Source organism: Platichthys flesus, chromosome 9 (assembly GCF_949316205.1).
Source record: "Platichthys flesus chromosome 9, fPlaFle2.1, whole genome shotgun sequence".
NCBI lineage: Eukaryota > Metazoa > Chordata > Actinopteri > Pleuronectiformes > Pleuronectidae > Platichthys > Platichthys flesus.
In genome coordinates, this window is record NC_084953.1 from 17,907,559 (window position 1) to 17,925,614 (window position 18,056).

The 18,056-nt window shown below is 41.9% G+C and overlaps 1 protein-coding gene across 1 annotated transcript in view; it reads left to right on the forward strand.

The window, feature by feature from the left end:
- ncanb (neurocan b) overlaps nucleotides 1-18,056 on the forward strand; it is a 104,006-nt gene that overhangs the window by 35,521 nt on the left and 50,429 nt on the right. Inside the window, exon 9 of the mRNA XM_062395677.1 lies at nucleotides 3,587-3,703. Within this exon, the coding sequence (XP_062251661.1) occupies nucleotides 3,587-3,703 (117 nt within the window). The remainder of the gene's footprint in view (nucleotides 1-3,586; nucleotides 3,704-18,056) is intronic.

Genomic DNA, 18,056 nt, shown 5'->3' on the forward strand with positions numbered 1-18,056 from the left:
GACAGTCATCATAACGTCACCTTTTGGCTCTGGAAGTGCTCTTCACTGAGGCTACTTAATGACCCAGTCCTCAGCTGTCAGTTACACTGTGTGCATCGCTGCATTTTCCACTGCAGCAGACACACGGCCACCTGAGACCCAGTGTGAGACGTTTATTTGGCTCTGATTTAAAACCCTGAGCACATGCAGAGATATTCGGACGTCAGACAGGCAGTTTCATACTCTGGTCAGATGACGTAAAATGGTCCACAATGTCCAGTTGGAGAAACAGGTTGTTGTTCTATTGTTGTGGTTTTTAAACACATCGACTTCTCCTGGAATTCTACGGATATTATACGAGGGATGTATGTTTCTATGAAGAGCGTCTCACTCGGACAATAGCGTTCACTCCTCTGGAGATTATTCTGAGGCACTGCAGAGTTTAGTGCATGTCTGAGAGCAGCTTGAGACATTTTGGCTCAATATTCTGGATAGTGGGAGGAAGTGGATAATCGTTGAGTCCATGGTCAGACAGAGAGCCAGCATGGACAGTGCTAGCCCCATGGTGGTAGCTCACTTAAATGGAATGCAGTCATAATGTTGTAACAGCACCTGGCATGTCCCTCTCTTAACCTGCCAAAATGTCTGATTTAAAAAAGGTGCATTGGATGGTCATTATTAGTAGAATCGTGATTTCTTTCTCTGTTATTTTTCTTAGGAGTCTTCTTCTGTGTTGTTTTGCTTAATCATGCGTCTAAAACTGGACAGCTCTGCTTTGGGTATTTGGTTTAATTTCTGCCTCGGGTTACTGTTTACACCAATTCTTTTTCTTTTGAATCTTCATGCGCTTTCCAAGCTGCTTTGCATGCAGTGTTTTTGAAAACCTTATATGGGGATAATACTAATCCCCTGTCTGTTTTGCCTTAGGTTTTTTAACACAACCAGTTTCAAGGGCAAACACCTGGAATCTGGGATAGAGCCATAATGCATGCTACTGAACCAGGACATACATTACTCTGCATTAACTAGTTTCAAAGCAATTTTCAGCTTTTCCAACAGTTGCTGGGTTCACTTCACCTGAAAGTGACCAATTGGAATTGAAGGTACTTTTTTATAGAAGAATTTATAGAGAATTTTTATAGAAAAGTGATACACAAGCCACTTTGAAAAGGTTATTCTAAAAAACTTTAGATTTGTTACCCTAAGTGAGTCTAATCCTAGTTTGCTGATAATCTCTCTACCCACCTATTTTCCCTCAGGAAAACACACTGTCGATGACGGGTTTTTAACCACCCACACTCAATGTGACAGAAAAGTACAACACATATCCAATGTTTTGACAATGTGGCGACAGCAAAACCATTGTTTGTATGCTTTAATATTTTGCAGCCAGTAATTATGATAAACATGGCAGTCAAATCATATAGTGTTGGAAACATTAAAATCGTGATCATAATTTAAAGCACTAAGGATTCTTTGAACTGAGGCTTCACAACAAGGTACTCAGAAAACAAAGCACAACATGGCTACCTGTGGACTGAGGTCAACACAGTGGAGCACAAAATATAAGTGTGTTCTCTTCCCTCAAATAGAGGGAGATTAAACTTTCTTCCCATGGCTGGGGGTAAACTTGGGTTAAGTTACAGTTGTAGTGATGCTCTGATACCTGGCAGGGGTCAGTGTGAGGTTCACTTCACAGTAAATAGCCGGCTGATGTTAGTGAGTTCTTTTTTTTTTTTACTCAGTTTAAAGCACACAAATTGATGTGCATGAGGGTATTTGGTGTCATTAAAAAAACGCCTGCTTAAAATGTTGTTTTACTACCTGAATGCAACAGAGACACATATTTAATCCAGTAGCTGCTTCTGGACCTTCTGACTTGACCAAAACAGTCGGTTTGTTCCAGTTTTTTTCGGCTTGAAAAACACTTTGGAACTTTCACTCTGACTTTCAGACCAATCACAGGAAGTTGAGACAGCATTTAACAATACAAGGGGGAAAAGAAGCAGAAGCCTAAATGGCCTCTAGGAAAACAACTGCTCAGTTGCACAGGATTGTTAGAATTCTTCACATGAGACGAACTTGTGTCAAGATAAAGTCATGAACTGTTTCATACATTTTCATACTGTTTCATAGAGCACTACTTGCCTAACTGGCAACAGCAGCCCACAAAGGTGATGACAACAACTATGTGTGTATATTCTTTAGTGTACTCCTAGTATTACAATATGACACTAAAACTGACCATAACAAAGACATGAACCTTGGTTTGGACCATGGTGTAAATTTGCAGGTGTGAACAAGCCCTTAATACTTATCAGCCAACATTCACCTCTGATGGATGGATAGATCCTTTGCTTCACCTCTTACTTCCCTCCATTTGTTCTCCTCCATTACCTGACATTAGCAAACCCAACCAGGCGCTCAGCTTGACCATATTCTGTGTGCAGTTTTTATTTTACATGTCACGCGCTGCTCAGCATTCTCGGATCTTATCTCCATTAGTATATCATTAACCTTTAAGCAATATATGTTTTCATATCACGTACAGTATTTTCCTCCCCTCTCCGCTGTTGAGTTAAGGAATGAGCTCGTCTCTAATGGTTTTTCTCATTCAACGAATCCCTCTTACGTATTTTCCGAGGTACCCCTTCCATCATCTCCCCTGCCCAGTGTATCAACAGCAGCGACGGGAGTCTATCACCCTGCTTCACAGGAAATTGAACACACGCTCATATTATATCTCACCAGCATGCAATGATTCAGACCAGCATCCAGAAATACAAACACACACACACACGCACACAAACACACACACACATGCTTGCACACAAACATAAACCCTCACACACACACACACATAAAATGACAGTTTTCCCAGACTTTCAGAGGAGCTGCACTCTGTGTTCTGCACAGCATCTCTGCACTCATACATGATTAAGTGAGTCTTGTTGTTATTATGGGGACGATGCAGATTGTAATATGGCCTGACAGATTGTGTCAAGGGCTGCAATCCCATCAGTATTCGATAATAAAAAGACACTTAATCTCGCCAGTCCGTCATGGCACAGAAAAAAGGGAATCTTGAGGCCCGCTTTGCGCTCTTACCATCCTTGTCATGTTCTCCTCCCACTGCTCCATCTAAAAATATTACGACAATAATTACGACTTAATCTTCTTAATATCCGCCATTCATCCGCCAAAACATATCCCAGGGACAGGCGTGGAGTTATAGCACAGCAACGGAAAATCTGTTTATTATCCTCTGCGACGCACTTATGTACCATAAAATTACCAGTATGTACGACTGGGAGATGATCAGGAAATGTTTAGGGACCTAGTGCTCATGTGTGGGACCTGGGACGAAAGGCAGGAGGGGGTCGACTCTGCACGTTGTACTTTTCCCGGCGAGCAGCAGACATAATAAAAAGTGGGCACGACAGTGGCAACAACAGCCAATCTGTCACCGTGCAGAAAGTCATAGAGGCAGGGACGATCACCAGACGGTTATAATGCCGACTCATGGCCTTGTCGTGGTTTGTCCTCACTTTCGTAATGCTCCTTCTCTGTAGTAAATAACTCACAAGTCCCTCTCTCTATTTTTCAGAGGAGAATAACCCGTGCCAGACCAACCCCTGTCTCCACGGAGGGAGCTGCCTGCAGGAAGGCGACGGCTATAGCTGCTACTGCCCTCAGGGCTTCTCTGGGGAGAGCTGCGAGATCGGTGAGTCACTGCCAGGTCAGGTCTGAGCCAGGGAAGCCTCCGAGGTCAGCGGCTGCACATGCATGCTGTGTCACTGTGTCATAAGGGAAAGAGAGTGTGTATGCTAAATAACCTTTTAGCTTTTGCACACTTCTGTGCAGTGGATTCAGGAGGGGAACACCGGGGAGTTTTTCAGTTGGAGTCTGGATCAAATCACAAAAGTCAAGAGCAGCTTACCTGTCAGATCCAGTAGTGGATCCAGCTGCTTGACTGAAAGTGATCTGGGAATATCCATATGCTGCAAGTCACTCAGTTGTGACAGAGGCTGTTCAATATAAGCTGTATGCTCAACTGTGTGTGTGTGTGTGTGTGTGTGTGTGTGTGTGTGTGTGTGTGTGTGTGTTTTTTCACCTTCTGCCCCAAGAGTAGTTGGCATCTCTCTCTTCCACTCAGCTGTGTGATGGGAGAATGTGGCTGTCAGAAAATTGTACTGTCTCAGGTGTGTGTGTGAGAGAGAGAGAGCAAGAGACACAGACAGACACTTAAGGACACATGGGCCCCAGCGGAGCGGTGGGCTCAGTCAGGGGTGGAGCAGCGGCTCATGCTGCTGTGGATGAGGGAGGACAGAAAAATAAAGAAAAGAGAAGGTAGACGTGGTACATGGCGAAAAATCTGAAAGTAATTTTCTTACTCTGAAGGAACATGTGCTTTCGACACGTACCCCACAGGATTCGAATGAGTTTGAAAACATCACAGTTGGTTGCAAAAGTTGTTGTTGACAGCGTTCAGCCTGGCACATTGATTCTGGGCTCTGGCCAAAGCATCGTGGGTTGAATGATATTGTAAATATTAAAGTACATACAGGAGCCACACTGGTGCAACGTGGGCGTTTAAAACTCCTGGCTTACATTTTTGGCTGCCAAGGCTTGTGTTTTCTTTTGGCAGCTACCTTCTAGTAACACATCTTATTTTCAATGTTTAGCTCCAGTTTCTGTTTTCAAGGCCTTTTGTAACAGATCAGTAGGGTCATCCAGTTATTCCTATTAAATATGTGATGTTTACTTGAGTGAAACCTCTTTGAGGTGTAGACACTGAAAACAAGATGCCACATAAACAATGACAGAGCTCATTGACTCATGACCTAGTCCTATTTTAAAAGCTCTTTGTGTTCCACGTTCATGCGTACAAAGACCAGATGGGGTTTAACGGGTCATTACTTATGAAAAGCGGTTCATAGATCAGGGGTTAGGGGTCAAAAGAGGCATATTGTCCAGGGTCTGTTTATCTGATAGGTGGATGTGTGCATTAACATCATTGGAAAGCAATCAATGTTGTAGCTTTGGATCAATAAGTTGTGACCAATGTCTCTTAACTGCATGAATTACACACGTATTTTTGTAATCATCTGTTGCGATCAATTTGTTTGGTATTTTTTATTGACATCGATAAACCGTATTGGTTTTGGGAGGCTATTGGCATAAACTTCGACATTTACGCCGCCAGTTTAACAGAAAAATACTTTTCTTTTGCTGATTAGTTTTGCAAGTTCCTACAGCCTTCTTCTCTCAGGAGTGTTTAATTGCTTTTTTCCGGTGCTACTTTAGTGTGGTGTTGATTATGTCACTGAACAGCGGCAAATCTGATATTTTATAATATTAATCATAGCTAAAAGCAAAAAGGTTTATTGCCTGCGACAGCATATACACAATCACAATTTAACCAACACAACACAGACAAATTAAGCTGTAGGAAATATACAGTGTGTCATAATCGCTGTGTTGCATTTCACACCCACAGCTGAGCTTATTCTAGGCCTCTTGTTGCTAGAGCCAGAGAGGCATATTCACCAGTATCCTCTGCTCGGCTGCTGCTCTCCATGTGAAATCACGATTTAGTCAAAATGAGGCAGTGGCACCACAGCTGCAGCGATCCTGTCTCCAGGACCTGGCTCATAGCTGCAATTATTTGGGAAGATGCATTTTGGGGAGCTGCATTATTAATGGCTTGTATTTCTACTGTGAGTCAGTGGTTAATATTTATGAGAGAGAGGGAGAGAGAGGGAGAAAGAGGGAAAAGATATTGTGCACATCTCTGCATTAGCACTTCAACTCCACTGAATCCTTATCTTTGTAAAGTTCTTACTTAGTAGTAGAACTCATTCAATTGTGTTAGTACCAGCGTACATACTACTACATGTAAAAGCTGAATCCCATCAAACAGGAGGCTGCCTCAAGCACCTACTGCGGACGGCACAGAGTCAGCCGGTGGTGGAAAAGTAACATTCTTTTCATAACTCCACAACCTCCACAATAGATATGTAACAGACTTTGATTATCATTAGCAATGCTAGGCTAACCCTGAGCATTCAAATGCCATCCACTAGCAAACCTAAGCTAGCTCATAAATATACGTGGAAACTTGGCCTCCTGACTGCATGCGGTCTCACTGAAAAAGAATGATGCCACTGTTGTGTCATTGTGACAATGATGGAGTACAGATAACAACCAAGAGTTCTGTCTCTAATGGCTTGTTGTTGCAGTAGCTGTATCTTGGTTGCTGGTTTAATGCAGAGAAGATTTTTCTCTGAAGGATCTCCATGATAGTAGAAGGGCTGATTAAACAGTAAAACATGTAATAGACAAGTGAACACTGAGAAATGTGGGTAAATTCCGTAAAAATATTTTCCTGGCAGTAATTTTATTAACATATTTTTGTGTTTTAAATGCCATGCCATCTGAGAAGATCACAAAGAACATGGTTTGTATATATTCTTTAATGTGACTAATATTAGTGTTAGGCAACCAGTCGTCCAAGGTATTAGAATATAACATGCCTGCCACTTCTGTAATGAAACCATTTATATGTTAGACAATATAGTGATGAAGTCAAACTTGTTTCACTTATTAGTTTAATAAATCATAGTGTGGATACGATATGAACCAAGCCCTTCAGGACAGAAAAATGCAGCTCAAGTCATGTGACCAGTTATAAAAGAGCTTTTGCTGTGAAATAGCTATATTTGAATGGTTTTTTTTGAGCAACCTGTAAATATACTTGCAACTATCCTACGCTAATGGCTAGCCTAGCGTTGCTTGTGAGCATAAATTCATATATATATCAACTAAGTTGATGAGGTAGGAATGTGAGTTTTCAAACCCACAATAAGGAGCTTCACTCAGTAGCAGGTTGGCTGGCCTCAAAGTGAGATAACCCTGGCTCCTCATTTACCACGGCTGAGAAGGATATAAACTGTAGCCTCCACCCACTTCTCTTAATTTTGTCTTGTACCCGGCTGCATGTCACCCTCTCTCCCTCTCTCCTGCTTTTCCTGTCTCTCTACAAGTCTATAGAAAAATTATAATAAAGGCAGGAAGCTCACAAAAGAAGAAGGAGAAATCTAAGCTCGAGGTTGTTCTTTCCTTTTGATCATTAGAACCAGTTGCTGAAGCCTGAATCCTGCAGCAGAATAAAGTGATTAATGAGCCACCATACAGCCTGTCAGTTTGATGGCTATGTGGTGAGATACAGTAATGAATTATATTTTCCTTCACCACAGCTGGAATGAACATTTGTTCACAGATATGAGAGAATAAAATATAGCCCAAAATAAACAACACCCTCGAGGTTTATACGCCGCCGATGATGTTCAGATAAAAAAGTCAAATATCTCTGTCTTAGTGTCTCTAATCCTTCCTTTGGTGTACACAAAATTCTAGATAAGCAGTGACGTACAATCAAGTAACCACAACTAAATATAATACAACCAAATACTCACAACACAAACAAATACTTGTATTGCATTTGGTATTGCTGTGCATGTGTTGCTGAATTGAGGACAATCTCCATTTACATGGTTTTTATCTCTTTGTTCTTGTTTTCTGAAACTGTCCTGCATGTAATTCAGACAATCACACAGTGAAGTGTGACCAGTTTAAGCTTCAACTAAAGTCCACAAAAATGTAAACATGTCTAACAAGTTTTCTCCAAGTGAACCATGTTTTATTCTCTAATAAAGTTAAAACTAATAAAATCAATGACTTCAGTGGACCAGTCTGTTCTGCATGTCTGGCTCACTGCCACCCAACAAAATTACCCATCAAAAACTCATTTTCCTGCTAGGACAAGTCACATCTCATTATTCACAGATTTATCTCAAGCACCGCAAACGTGCACCGTTAATCTACACTACACAGCTCTGCAGGTGACAGTTCATTCATTGATTTATAGAAACATTAGAGGATTAAAAATATCTTAGCTCAAGGTCAATCTACTAGCTTGTTTTGAAGCTTTCAAGCACATGGTCCTCCGCAGCTCATTGTTCAGCTGCCGACATCAACACAGACAACTTTACTTTCAAGATGTTAGAATCAAAGACAGACAACTACAGTGTGTGTTACAGTCAAAGCACCGACACAGGCTGAGAAGCATACATACATATGCATGATCCTCACAGCACCACTTTTGACTTTTTCTCTCTATTCTTATATCTGCTCTCCACACACGGAAAATCAGGTCAACACAGCACGTTATTGACATGTCAGTTAAATTAATGAAGGGACATAAACTCCCACACATTTCCCTTTCTTAAAACCTGTGCCTGCAGTAAACATGTTTATATTACAGCATTAAAAAGGGCTTCAGGTCCCGTACTTTAATTTAGATTCAAGAACCTACTGATACAGGGACTAAGTATTGAGTGATTGTTTTAAGAGTAAAGATAGAGCTTTCTGTTTGTATTGTCTCCTTTTTTCCCTTGTCATCTCTTAAACTGAAATCGTATTCTTTTTGACAGCTGCTGCTATTTCTGTTAAGTTCATGTCCCTTTGGCTCTACAGGAAACACATTTCAAACAAAGAATGTGTTGTGGGTTCAAGATGGAAAATATCCCTGAAACAAGGAGGGAATTACTCTGATCACACTATTCTCTTCTCGAGTTAATCAACACTGTTCTCCCTCCTTTCCTCCATCTTTCGCACCAACCAGTGTGATCCTCCCCCCTATTTTCTAAGTAGCTTAGAGGAGATAACAGAACCTGAGCTGCTTCACAGAGCCTTGACAGTTTTGACAAAAGTGACACGCTTCATGGGCTGTGTGGATTGTCTTTGTCGTCCTTATCAACATTCCTCCTTTATTGCTCCTCTGCACTTCAACAACTTCTCAAGCAGATCAATCAGAAACAAGGAGCAGAGTACAGGAGGGCATAACACAACGTGTGTGAAAAGGCGTACGTACTAGAGTTTGGAAACCTGATCTGAGCCCCAGAAATGTTGACCAAAGTTTTGGACAAAATATTGACGTTTATTTTTGAAAATTTAATATTCAAAAATGTAGACTAAGAATTTTGAGAACAATTTAGTCACAATTTTGGGATAAAGATAAGACAAAAATTTGGGACGAATTTCTTTTCGTTGTCAGAATCAGAATTATTTTATTTGCAGATACAGGAAATTGTCTTGGTGTTGTTAGTGCATTTTTACATAAAACAACAATCGGACATAAAACAACAATATATACAGTAAGAACAATAAGTTATTCACAGATTTATATCAGTCACTGCAAACCTACAAGTAAAAAATTAAAATGCTACCCATGTTGGCCGAGCTGTATACCGGATTTTTTATCCTGCACATGTCCATTATCAGCAAAAGCCTGACCCAGATTTGGGCTTGATCAGTTTTCTCTCGGGCTCGGTTGAGATTAATAACTGTAACACAACCTATAGACTCTTATCGCCATCTGAAAACCTACTGTCAAGTTTGAAGTTCCATGTCAACCTCCACCCAGAAGATTGAACAGCAGCATCTTCCACAGCACCTGGCCACAGGGTGGGTTTGCTGCCGTTTTTTTTTATTTCATTTTTCACCTCCCCACACACTCTGGCCTCTTTTTCCAATCATGGTGATTAGATCTGAGTCTCCTCTGCCTCTTCCTTCCTCTCCTTCCCTCTCCATCTCTCCTGTGTACTTTGAATCGAAGGTGATTTTTCTTTTCCTTATATTTATTTCTCTGACCACATCTTCATATTTGTATTCCTGTTGCCGACTCACCCTCCCTACTCTTGTCATTTTTACCACTCTTCATTTTTTTTATTAATCCTCCATTTCTCCCTATTTTTCTTTGTCCTCCTTATATCACCCTTTTCTCATTTTTCTCTCCCCTCTACAGCCCACTCCATCTCTGTGCCCTCCCCTCTTCCTCCCCTCACCCCTCCACCACCACGCTGCTCCTTGGTGAGACCTACAGGGTAGCGCATTATTTGAAATTGCTCGGGAGAGCAGAGATTGGGGAGAGAACAAGCCTGTAGAAGACCCCCCCCCCCCAAAAAAAGAACAGCATCTCTCCCAAATAACACATTTCATTTCCTGCCACTGCACTTCCTCACACCCCCAACACCTCTAACCTCTCTCTCGCCCTTGTCTCTCACCTTCTCCTGCTCTATTTTCCTATCAATGATCAATAATGTAATTATTTATACAAAAATGCCTCTGTACTGATGCATAAGATGAAACTTATTCAAGTTCACACGCTCGCTCAGATCCAGACTCAAATCCCAAAATATGCTCACAAGGTTGTGCACAAAATGTACTCTCCTTTTCGCACAGAAATGGACTCTGACACACACACACACACACACACACACACACACACCTGTTTGGCCTGTCCTATATAAAACCAATATGTGCTCAAGACTATGTGAAGAGCTAATGCATAGCTCATGTTTAAAGAGGCCACGAGAAACGGTCCCGCCGGGTTTCTGTATTAGCTAATTCCTCCTTTGGGACCCACTCCACTCACATCAGCTCGTATGATTGAGTCTGAAAGATTCATGAGGCTGAGGCTAATAATATAACCGGCCTCTAACCCACCTTAGCAGTGTGTCCACAGTTCTGAGCGATGAGGTCAAAGATGACAGGGGAGAAATGGGGAGGGACAGGCTGTATAACTGAGGATTATAAATGTTTTATTGTAGGTACACATAGTCTGTTGAGGTATTTGTCGGCAGATCCCTAAGATTCTGGGGGATTTGGGGGCAATATTTTTGACCTACAGCTTCTGTATAAGATATAGCTAAGAGTTATAACCCAAAGCACAGAACCACAAAAGAAAGAAACCAACAGGCAGATTGATTCTCGTGAGGTGCAAGGCTTGGTAAAAGAAGACAGATAGAAAGGGCTGCTGCTGCCATGCTGCTCTCCGCAGGACATCCCATTCATTACTTCATTAAGGAGGGAATAGATTTATGTGTTTGGCTCCAAATTCTCCAAGTTCTCGCAGTTAGGTCAATATGTGGTGGAGTTTTACTGCTATTTCTTGGCTTCTGCTTCTACTGCAATGTTGCTTTCATTGCTGACCACAGGGGTGAAAGAAACCACCATTATGAACAAATGTTTCATAAAATGATGAACAATTTCATGGCTCACACACAACAAAAAAACCTAATAGATACAATAGATTCCAATACTGGAAAGTCAGATTTTTTAATGCAAAAATCACTCTATAGGAACTTGATCTTTTTATTTCTTATCTGTGCTTGTGTCGATGAGTGAAAAAAATGTCCTCTTCATTATTAGCAATGGTCTGGGGTGAAATCAATTTTCTGTGAGAAGCTATAACATTTTACATAAAAAATGATCCAATAGAAAATGTGCTGGGAAGTGTTGATATTGTGGCAGTAGCCACAAATAAATCAACGACCCCAAGGACTGACACATAGAAATAGGACACATTTGTGTTCACACTGCTGATAGAATGTGTCAGAATGCGTCCCAGACCCAGATCAGACCTGGTATCAACATTTGTCTCCAGTGATATGATGACAAGTGGAGAGTTGTGAGTATGTCAGTTCACTCAAGGCATTAGAATGCATCTCCACATACAACTCCCATTACCACTTGTGCTCAGACTTCACTTTCCCGCCCTATAGCCGTATGTCATTTCTGTTCGCAAGGATCAAATTATGTTGCATTTACCAGTCTGACTTTACAGAGAGAGAAAGTGGGGCCAGGAGTGGCGGAGCAAATCAATGCACAGGGTGCAGCTTGACTCTTGAATGATTCATTATTTCAGCCGTTTGAAAGAGTAAAAAATAAAATCAATATGTGGAGGTTAATGTTAATTGTACCAGCATTCACAAATAAATCGGTACATGGGAAACACTGAGGAGTAGTAAAATGTTTTCAGTTCATTATCAAACAGTATTGGGTCAGAGGACGTCACTGTGGCCCAGGACACATTTGTATTCATAAGGCTAAAACAATGTGGCCACTTTCAAGTGTCTATAAAAACCATACTGGCAGTTCAGCAAGTGGCTCAAAGTATCCCAGCATACAGATGAAAGTGGAAACAATCTCATCTCAAGTCTTTTTGTTATACCCAGAATCCCAACTGTTCCTTGAGTCTATGTTTCTGCCTCAATCTCTAAAAACAGAGTGCAGACTAGATTTCAATAGATGGAGCATTAGGTGCAAGACAAACACCAAAGTGGATGCATGTGACAGTTTCCCTTCCCCTGCACATAATCAGCTGAGCATGAAGATGGTAAAATGACCACATGAGAATCGATAAGTTAAGATCATACTGGAAAAACAGAGGTAACATGCTTCGGTATGGTAGCAATGCATTTTTGACACAACAAAGATGAAGCTCTGGTAATTGTTCTGCTAAAAAACCTGATGGCACAATGAAATTGTCAGAGAATGTGAATATTCAACATTTTATGAGGAATTGAAATGTCTTGTTTACCTAAGCAGCTGCTGCAGTCTGACAGTAGCACAACAAATGACTCGGCACAGACGAGCCATGCATGGGGCCGGATGGGACGGTGAGTGTGCAAATGGCGGAGTGTGTGTGATTGATGACCGGAGGTTTGTCACAGTTTGTCGGCGGCACAGGAGCTCGTAACAGGCTATGATGGGCTGGATCAGCCTGCACTCACATGCCTCATTAATTCATCCACACCGCTGGATTCCTCAGTCAGCATTATGGCTGGCAGCACCCCACACCCCACACCCCCCACCCCACACCAAACACCCCACACCACCACCACCACGCATACGCTTATACCTCCGATCCCTCCAACCACACCAGGGAGACCTGATTGGAGCTGCTCGGAATGCGGCTGATTTAGGGAGTGATACATGAATACGCAAAATCTGTCTGACACTCTTACACACACACATGCAGTCTAAACAATGTACAATTCCCCCTGTTATAAAAAAAGCATTCTGCCTCAAACATGCACATGGAAAACCACAGATACTAGTTCAGACACCTGTGTGTGTGTGTGTACCGTCGTGGAGTTAAACTCTGTCCACAGCAGATTAGAGTTGGGTGAATGGTTTAATTTGCAAGTTTTCAATCAGCGTGGACACTCTTTCCTCTCCAGACTCCTCAGGACAATGAGAGACAAAGGACACACGGGCTGCAGAGATGAATGAGAATGAGCTGCAGGGCTGTGCGCGTGTGCGTGTGTGTGTGTGTGTGTGTGTGTGTGTGTGTGTGTGTGTGTGTGTGTGTGTGCGTGTGTGTGTGTGTGAGTGTGTTAGAGAGAGAGGGAGTTCTGCATGCAGTATCTCTTCCACAGTGCAGATTAATGAGCTGCTGGCAAAGTTGCCAGTACACTCGCCCCTCTTCCTTTATCTCTGTTTCACTCTCTCTGTCCAACACACACACCCTCCCTTATACACACACCTGCCACTTCGTTTTGATCGCTCCTTATGTAATTTACTCATCAGCTGAGGTATAGAATATGCATGCATGTGGCTGATGATTAGCTCTGTCAGTGTGTATGGGTGTGCGTTGCTCTGCATGAGTGGAGGCAGTGACTACATACACTGAACTACGGCTGTAGGAGGCAGTGAAGCATATAAAGGCCGGACACGTAGAAAGCGGGAAAGCATATTGATTTCCCTTGAAGACCAGGAACTGGGTTTTAATAAGCGTTCCAGAAACCACGGCACATAAACACTCGCCCACTGGGACACAAACTTATGTCATCAAGTATAAAGATGAACAGAGTCCATGTGCTGCATTCACATGAGAGGTTACACAAACATAAAAAAAACATACATACACACTGTGGTGACCCAGTAATACAAAGAGGATTTACCTTATCTTCATGTTAGCAGGCCAGCGATGTAAAAAATTGCTGAAGTCAAGAGAGAGAGAGAGAGCGACCAAGGAGCCGTGAAAAAGAAGGAGACACAGCCAAGATGATTGAGTAGATAAAGTCCCTGACCAGGCCTCAGTACGACTTACTGTTTAATACAAATCACCTTAAAAACAACGAATTCCTCCTTATAGTTTACCAGTTACCATTGATTAATTGATTCTGACACCACTAAGGGAAAAAATGATAATTTAACTCTAGGATTTGCTCTTTAAGGATTTCCAAAATAGTGACAGGAGGCAGAGAATAGCCTGTCATTCATCCCTCTGGGGACCTGCTCTACTTTAAGAGCACAAGTATTGCATTTCTTAGGCGTGTAGGAGTAAGGACAGAGACAGGAGGAAGGGAGTAAGGAAGGAGAGAAGGTAAGAGCTAAGGGAGGATGGCAGGGTAATGAGGTGGAAAGAAGGAAAGTTAAGTCTTCGAGGGGAGTGAGGAGAGAATTCAATTTTTTTTAAGCATTGTCTACACTACTGTGAATATGACCACACCCCAGGAAATACAAGAAACACTCAATCAACCATGTCGGAAATGTGTAATGAGACATAGCAGTGCTAACCCAACGAAGATAAACCCCAAAGTTGCCCCATTAATGTTTCTGAGACGTTGGTAAAAATCAATTTTTGTGAATTAAAGGGCTTTTTGCATGTAGACGAGAAGCTCATATGGAGAATGGCATGGAGCAGAGGTGGGACCAAGTCATTTTTTTGCAAGTCCCAAGTAAGTCTCAAGTCTTTGCCCTCAAGTCCCGAGTCAAGTCCCAAGTCAAGACAGGCAAGTCCCCAGTCAAGTCCAAAGTCAAGACTGACAAGTCTCAAGTCAAGTCCAAGTCCTGCAGTTTGAGTTTCGAGTCTTTTCGAGTCCTTTTGATCACTGAGTAATAATATATTTACACAGATCATGTATGCTTTTAAAATCTGTATTTATTTATTAAAACAAGTGCAATTGAAATTACAGAAAAAAAATTGTGCCAACATTGCACTTCCCTATTGCACTATTAACACGTCATTTTTAACATTTAACTCATATTTTGCAAGAATATTCTTCATTTTAAACCACTCCTACAGAATGAACACATTTGAAAAAACAAGTGCAACTGTAATTATTTGTACAAAAGTGCTAATAACATTGTCCTGTCCTGTGTTTATCTCACGTCATATTGTCTGTGTGTGTGTGTGTACATGTGAGAAACATAACAAATACTTGAACATAACAATGAACAGGGTTGTGCTTTTTATATGTCAGGGCCCTATGCTGCATTGTATTTGCAAAAGACCACATTGGCCAAAAGTCTGTCAGTCATTTGTGCACGATGGGGACGTAGTATGATTCCACCAAGTGCCGCTGCGAGCCATTTTGGTGCCCTAAGCATAACTCCTCTATGATTACGTTAAATAATCATCAATAAGTACAAACAAGAATAGTCAATCTTCTTTAACTTTTTTTGAGCAATTTAATATATCTCTTGTTCTGCCTTTTTTGTGATACACATGTCTAAAAGGTACCCAATATTTCTATACTGAAATAATATCGGCATTATAACTGTAAGCTAATTTATTTAATGACGTTATTGTTGAGGGTTGATTTGTATTTCCGGTTTTAAGTGGGTTGTTGGTAGTGACTCTTATTTTGAAAGGGGGTTTTAAAGGAAGTGGGTGCTGTGAAGTTGTAAAATGAACGGAGAATAAACGGGTGTGCTGTCCGAGCGCATGACCTGCTCTCGTGTCCTTTGTCGGCTGAAGCCGGACTTATGATACAACCAAACGCTCGGCTACATAATTATTATAACTATGATGATTTTTCAGTTGCTTTTTTTTTGGTGCACCCTCAGGACTTGGTGCCCAACGCACAGCGCGTAGTGGGCGTTTTGGGAGCGGCGGCGCTGCACACACACACAGACGCACACAAACACGATGACAGATACAGAGCGCTCCTTAATAACATACTTTTGAATCTTTGTGTTTTGGGGAAAAGAGCAAGTCTTATCAAGTCAAACGGCTCAAGTCCAAGTGAAGTCACGAGTCATTGATGTTGAAGTCCTAGTCGAGTTGCAAGTCTCTTTACAGTTTGTCAAGTCGAGTCTAAAGTCATCAAATTCATGACTCGAGTCTGACTCGAGTCCAAGTCATATGACTCAAGTCCACACCTCTGGCATGGAGAGAACACAAGTAAGGAAGGAAAGGAAGATAGTAGAGGCAGGAATAGAAGAAGAAAAAAAAGGAAGGAGTCAGCAGGAGAGATTTGACAGTATGAGCAATCCATTGGAAGAGTTGTGTGTGTGTCTCCTTTAAGGTGAGTTGAGGTGTGTTAACGATCACCCTTGGGTGTCCCAGGTAGATGAAGTTGTCACAGAACGGGCAAAACCCTGCACGGCCCAGAGGGACGCCGCCACCACCGCTCGTAACACCACACGCCCAGAAGGGACACCTGTAAACCCACAGACTCAAAGGAAATTAGCCCGGTAAGACTCACAGGGCGAAGGAGGATAAACTTGCCATTTAGAAATGTCCAGAGGGAAGGAGAGAAAATAGAAGGTGATGAGACTCAGAAGTGACTAATGAACAAAAAGCATGGCGGGAAATGGAGGAGGAAGGGAGATGGAGGTGAAAATAGGAAGGAAATGAGGAAGAGAGAGGGAGTGAAAGTAAATATGATCTGATGATTGTCTGGATGTAGTCTGCATTTCCTGTCATTGTAAACCCTCCCTCTCTCTGTGAGGAGATAGAAATAGAGTGTGGCTTTATGATACTGGTGACAATGTGGCCCATTGCTCAACATCTCCTGTCCCAGGCTCTTTTTATTCCACTGGCCCCTTCCCACACAAAATATTAACTGAAGATGGAGCCATTGGATACACACACACACACACACACACACACACACACACACACACACACACACACACACACACACATTTAACATCAGTGAGCAGAGTCTGGCTGTCAGGACTGAAGGCTAGCAGAGCGATGTGAGATGTTGTGACACTTTACCTCATTACATTTTCCCTGTGCTGTTGTGAATGTTGCAGCAGTGCTGTCAACCAAAGAGAAGACCTGTCTGAAACATACTGTGGGCATACGCATCCGCCCACACACATACACAGACACACACACGCACACACATGTCACTGACACATTCACAAATCCACAGTGCAACACATGAATTGAGATGAATCTTTTCCTGTCCTTGTATTTCATGTCCCAGTGTGAATTTTTTGTGAAATGTCTACAAGGCAGGTTTTAGGCTCACTTTGCTCGATTCCCCCTCGACGCTCAAGGAAATCTTGTAAACCCTGACGATTTGGATCGGTGCCTGCGTGCAACTCTCACTACATCGTCGGGGCTGCTAGCTGTAATTGCGTCTTGGGCTAGTGGTGAGGTAACACATCCCTGTTCATCCTAATGTCTTAGCCAAGTTTGAGGGAAGGAGAGAAAAAAGCAGTGTCTGTTTTCACTAGAAACCCCCGGATGAAGGAGAGTGTATCCTCAGATTGGTTGATCTGCATCGCTGTGCGCTCTCTGGGGAGCAGGACCAAGCCTTAGGCTGTACCAGAGCTGCATGGTAGTCTGTCTGTTTCCTCTTCTCCCTGCTGATCCTGATCCCTTTGTAATCCACCCGCACCCGAACACAGGTGAAGGCACAAGACTCCACACTATACTACTGTACCTCATATATTTCTTATTTTTTAAAATACATATCGATGAACTATAAAACACAGAAAAAGTTCATTCTTAGTCTTCAACTGAACAGATGACTGAACCTGTCACATCCATCTAGCATGTAGAGTTATAAAAGTTCAGATTTCCATTTTTTCTTAGCTCTATGCATTGATGCGGCATAAAGGTTGAGAGTGATTTGATTCTACTGCTTGGAAACAGGAGGAGACAAAATAGTGTTGACCCTGAGATAAGATTGTTTTGTCAGCTTTTCTCTGCATGATCCATTGTGTTAGTAAGACTTGTTTACTTCACTTTCAACAGACTTAATTGATTTTTGTTTTACCAATGAAAGTGATTATCTTTAAAGTTTGTAAACAATGGAAAACAATGACTTGCACACATAACTCTAACCATTGTTCTTAAGTCCTTACAAAGGACTGGTGTTGTTTACACTGAAAATCCTGCAGAGAGAAATATTATCACTTTGAAGGATTTATTTTCTTTTTTGCAGCCAAGACTCAATTGAGCTCATATTCCTTATTCGTTA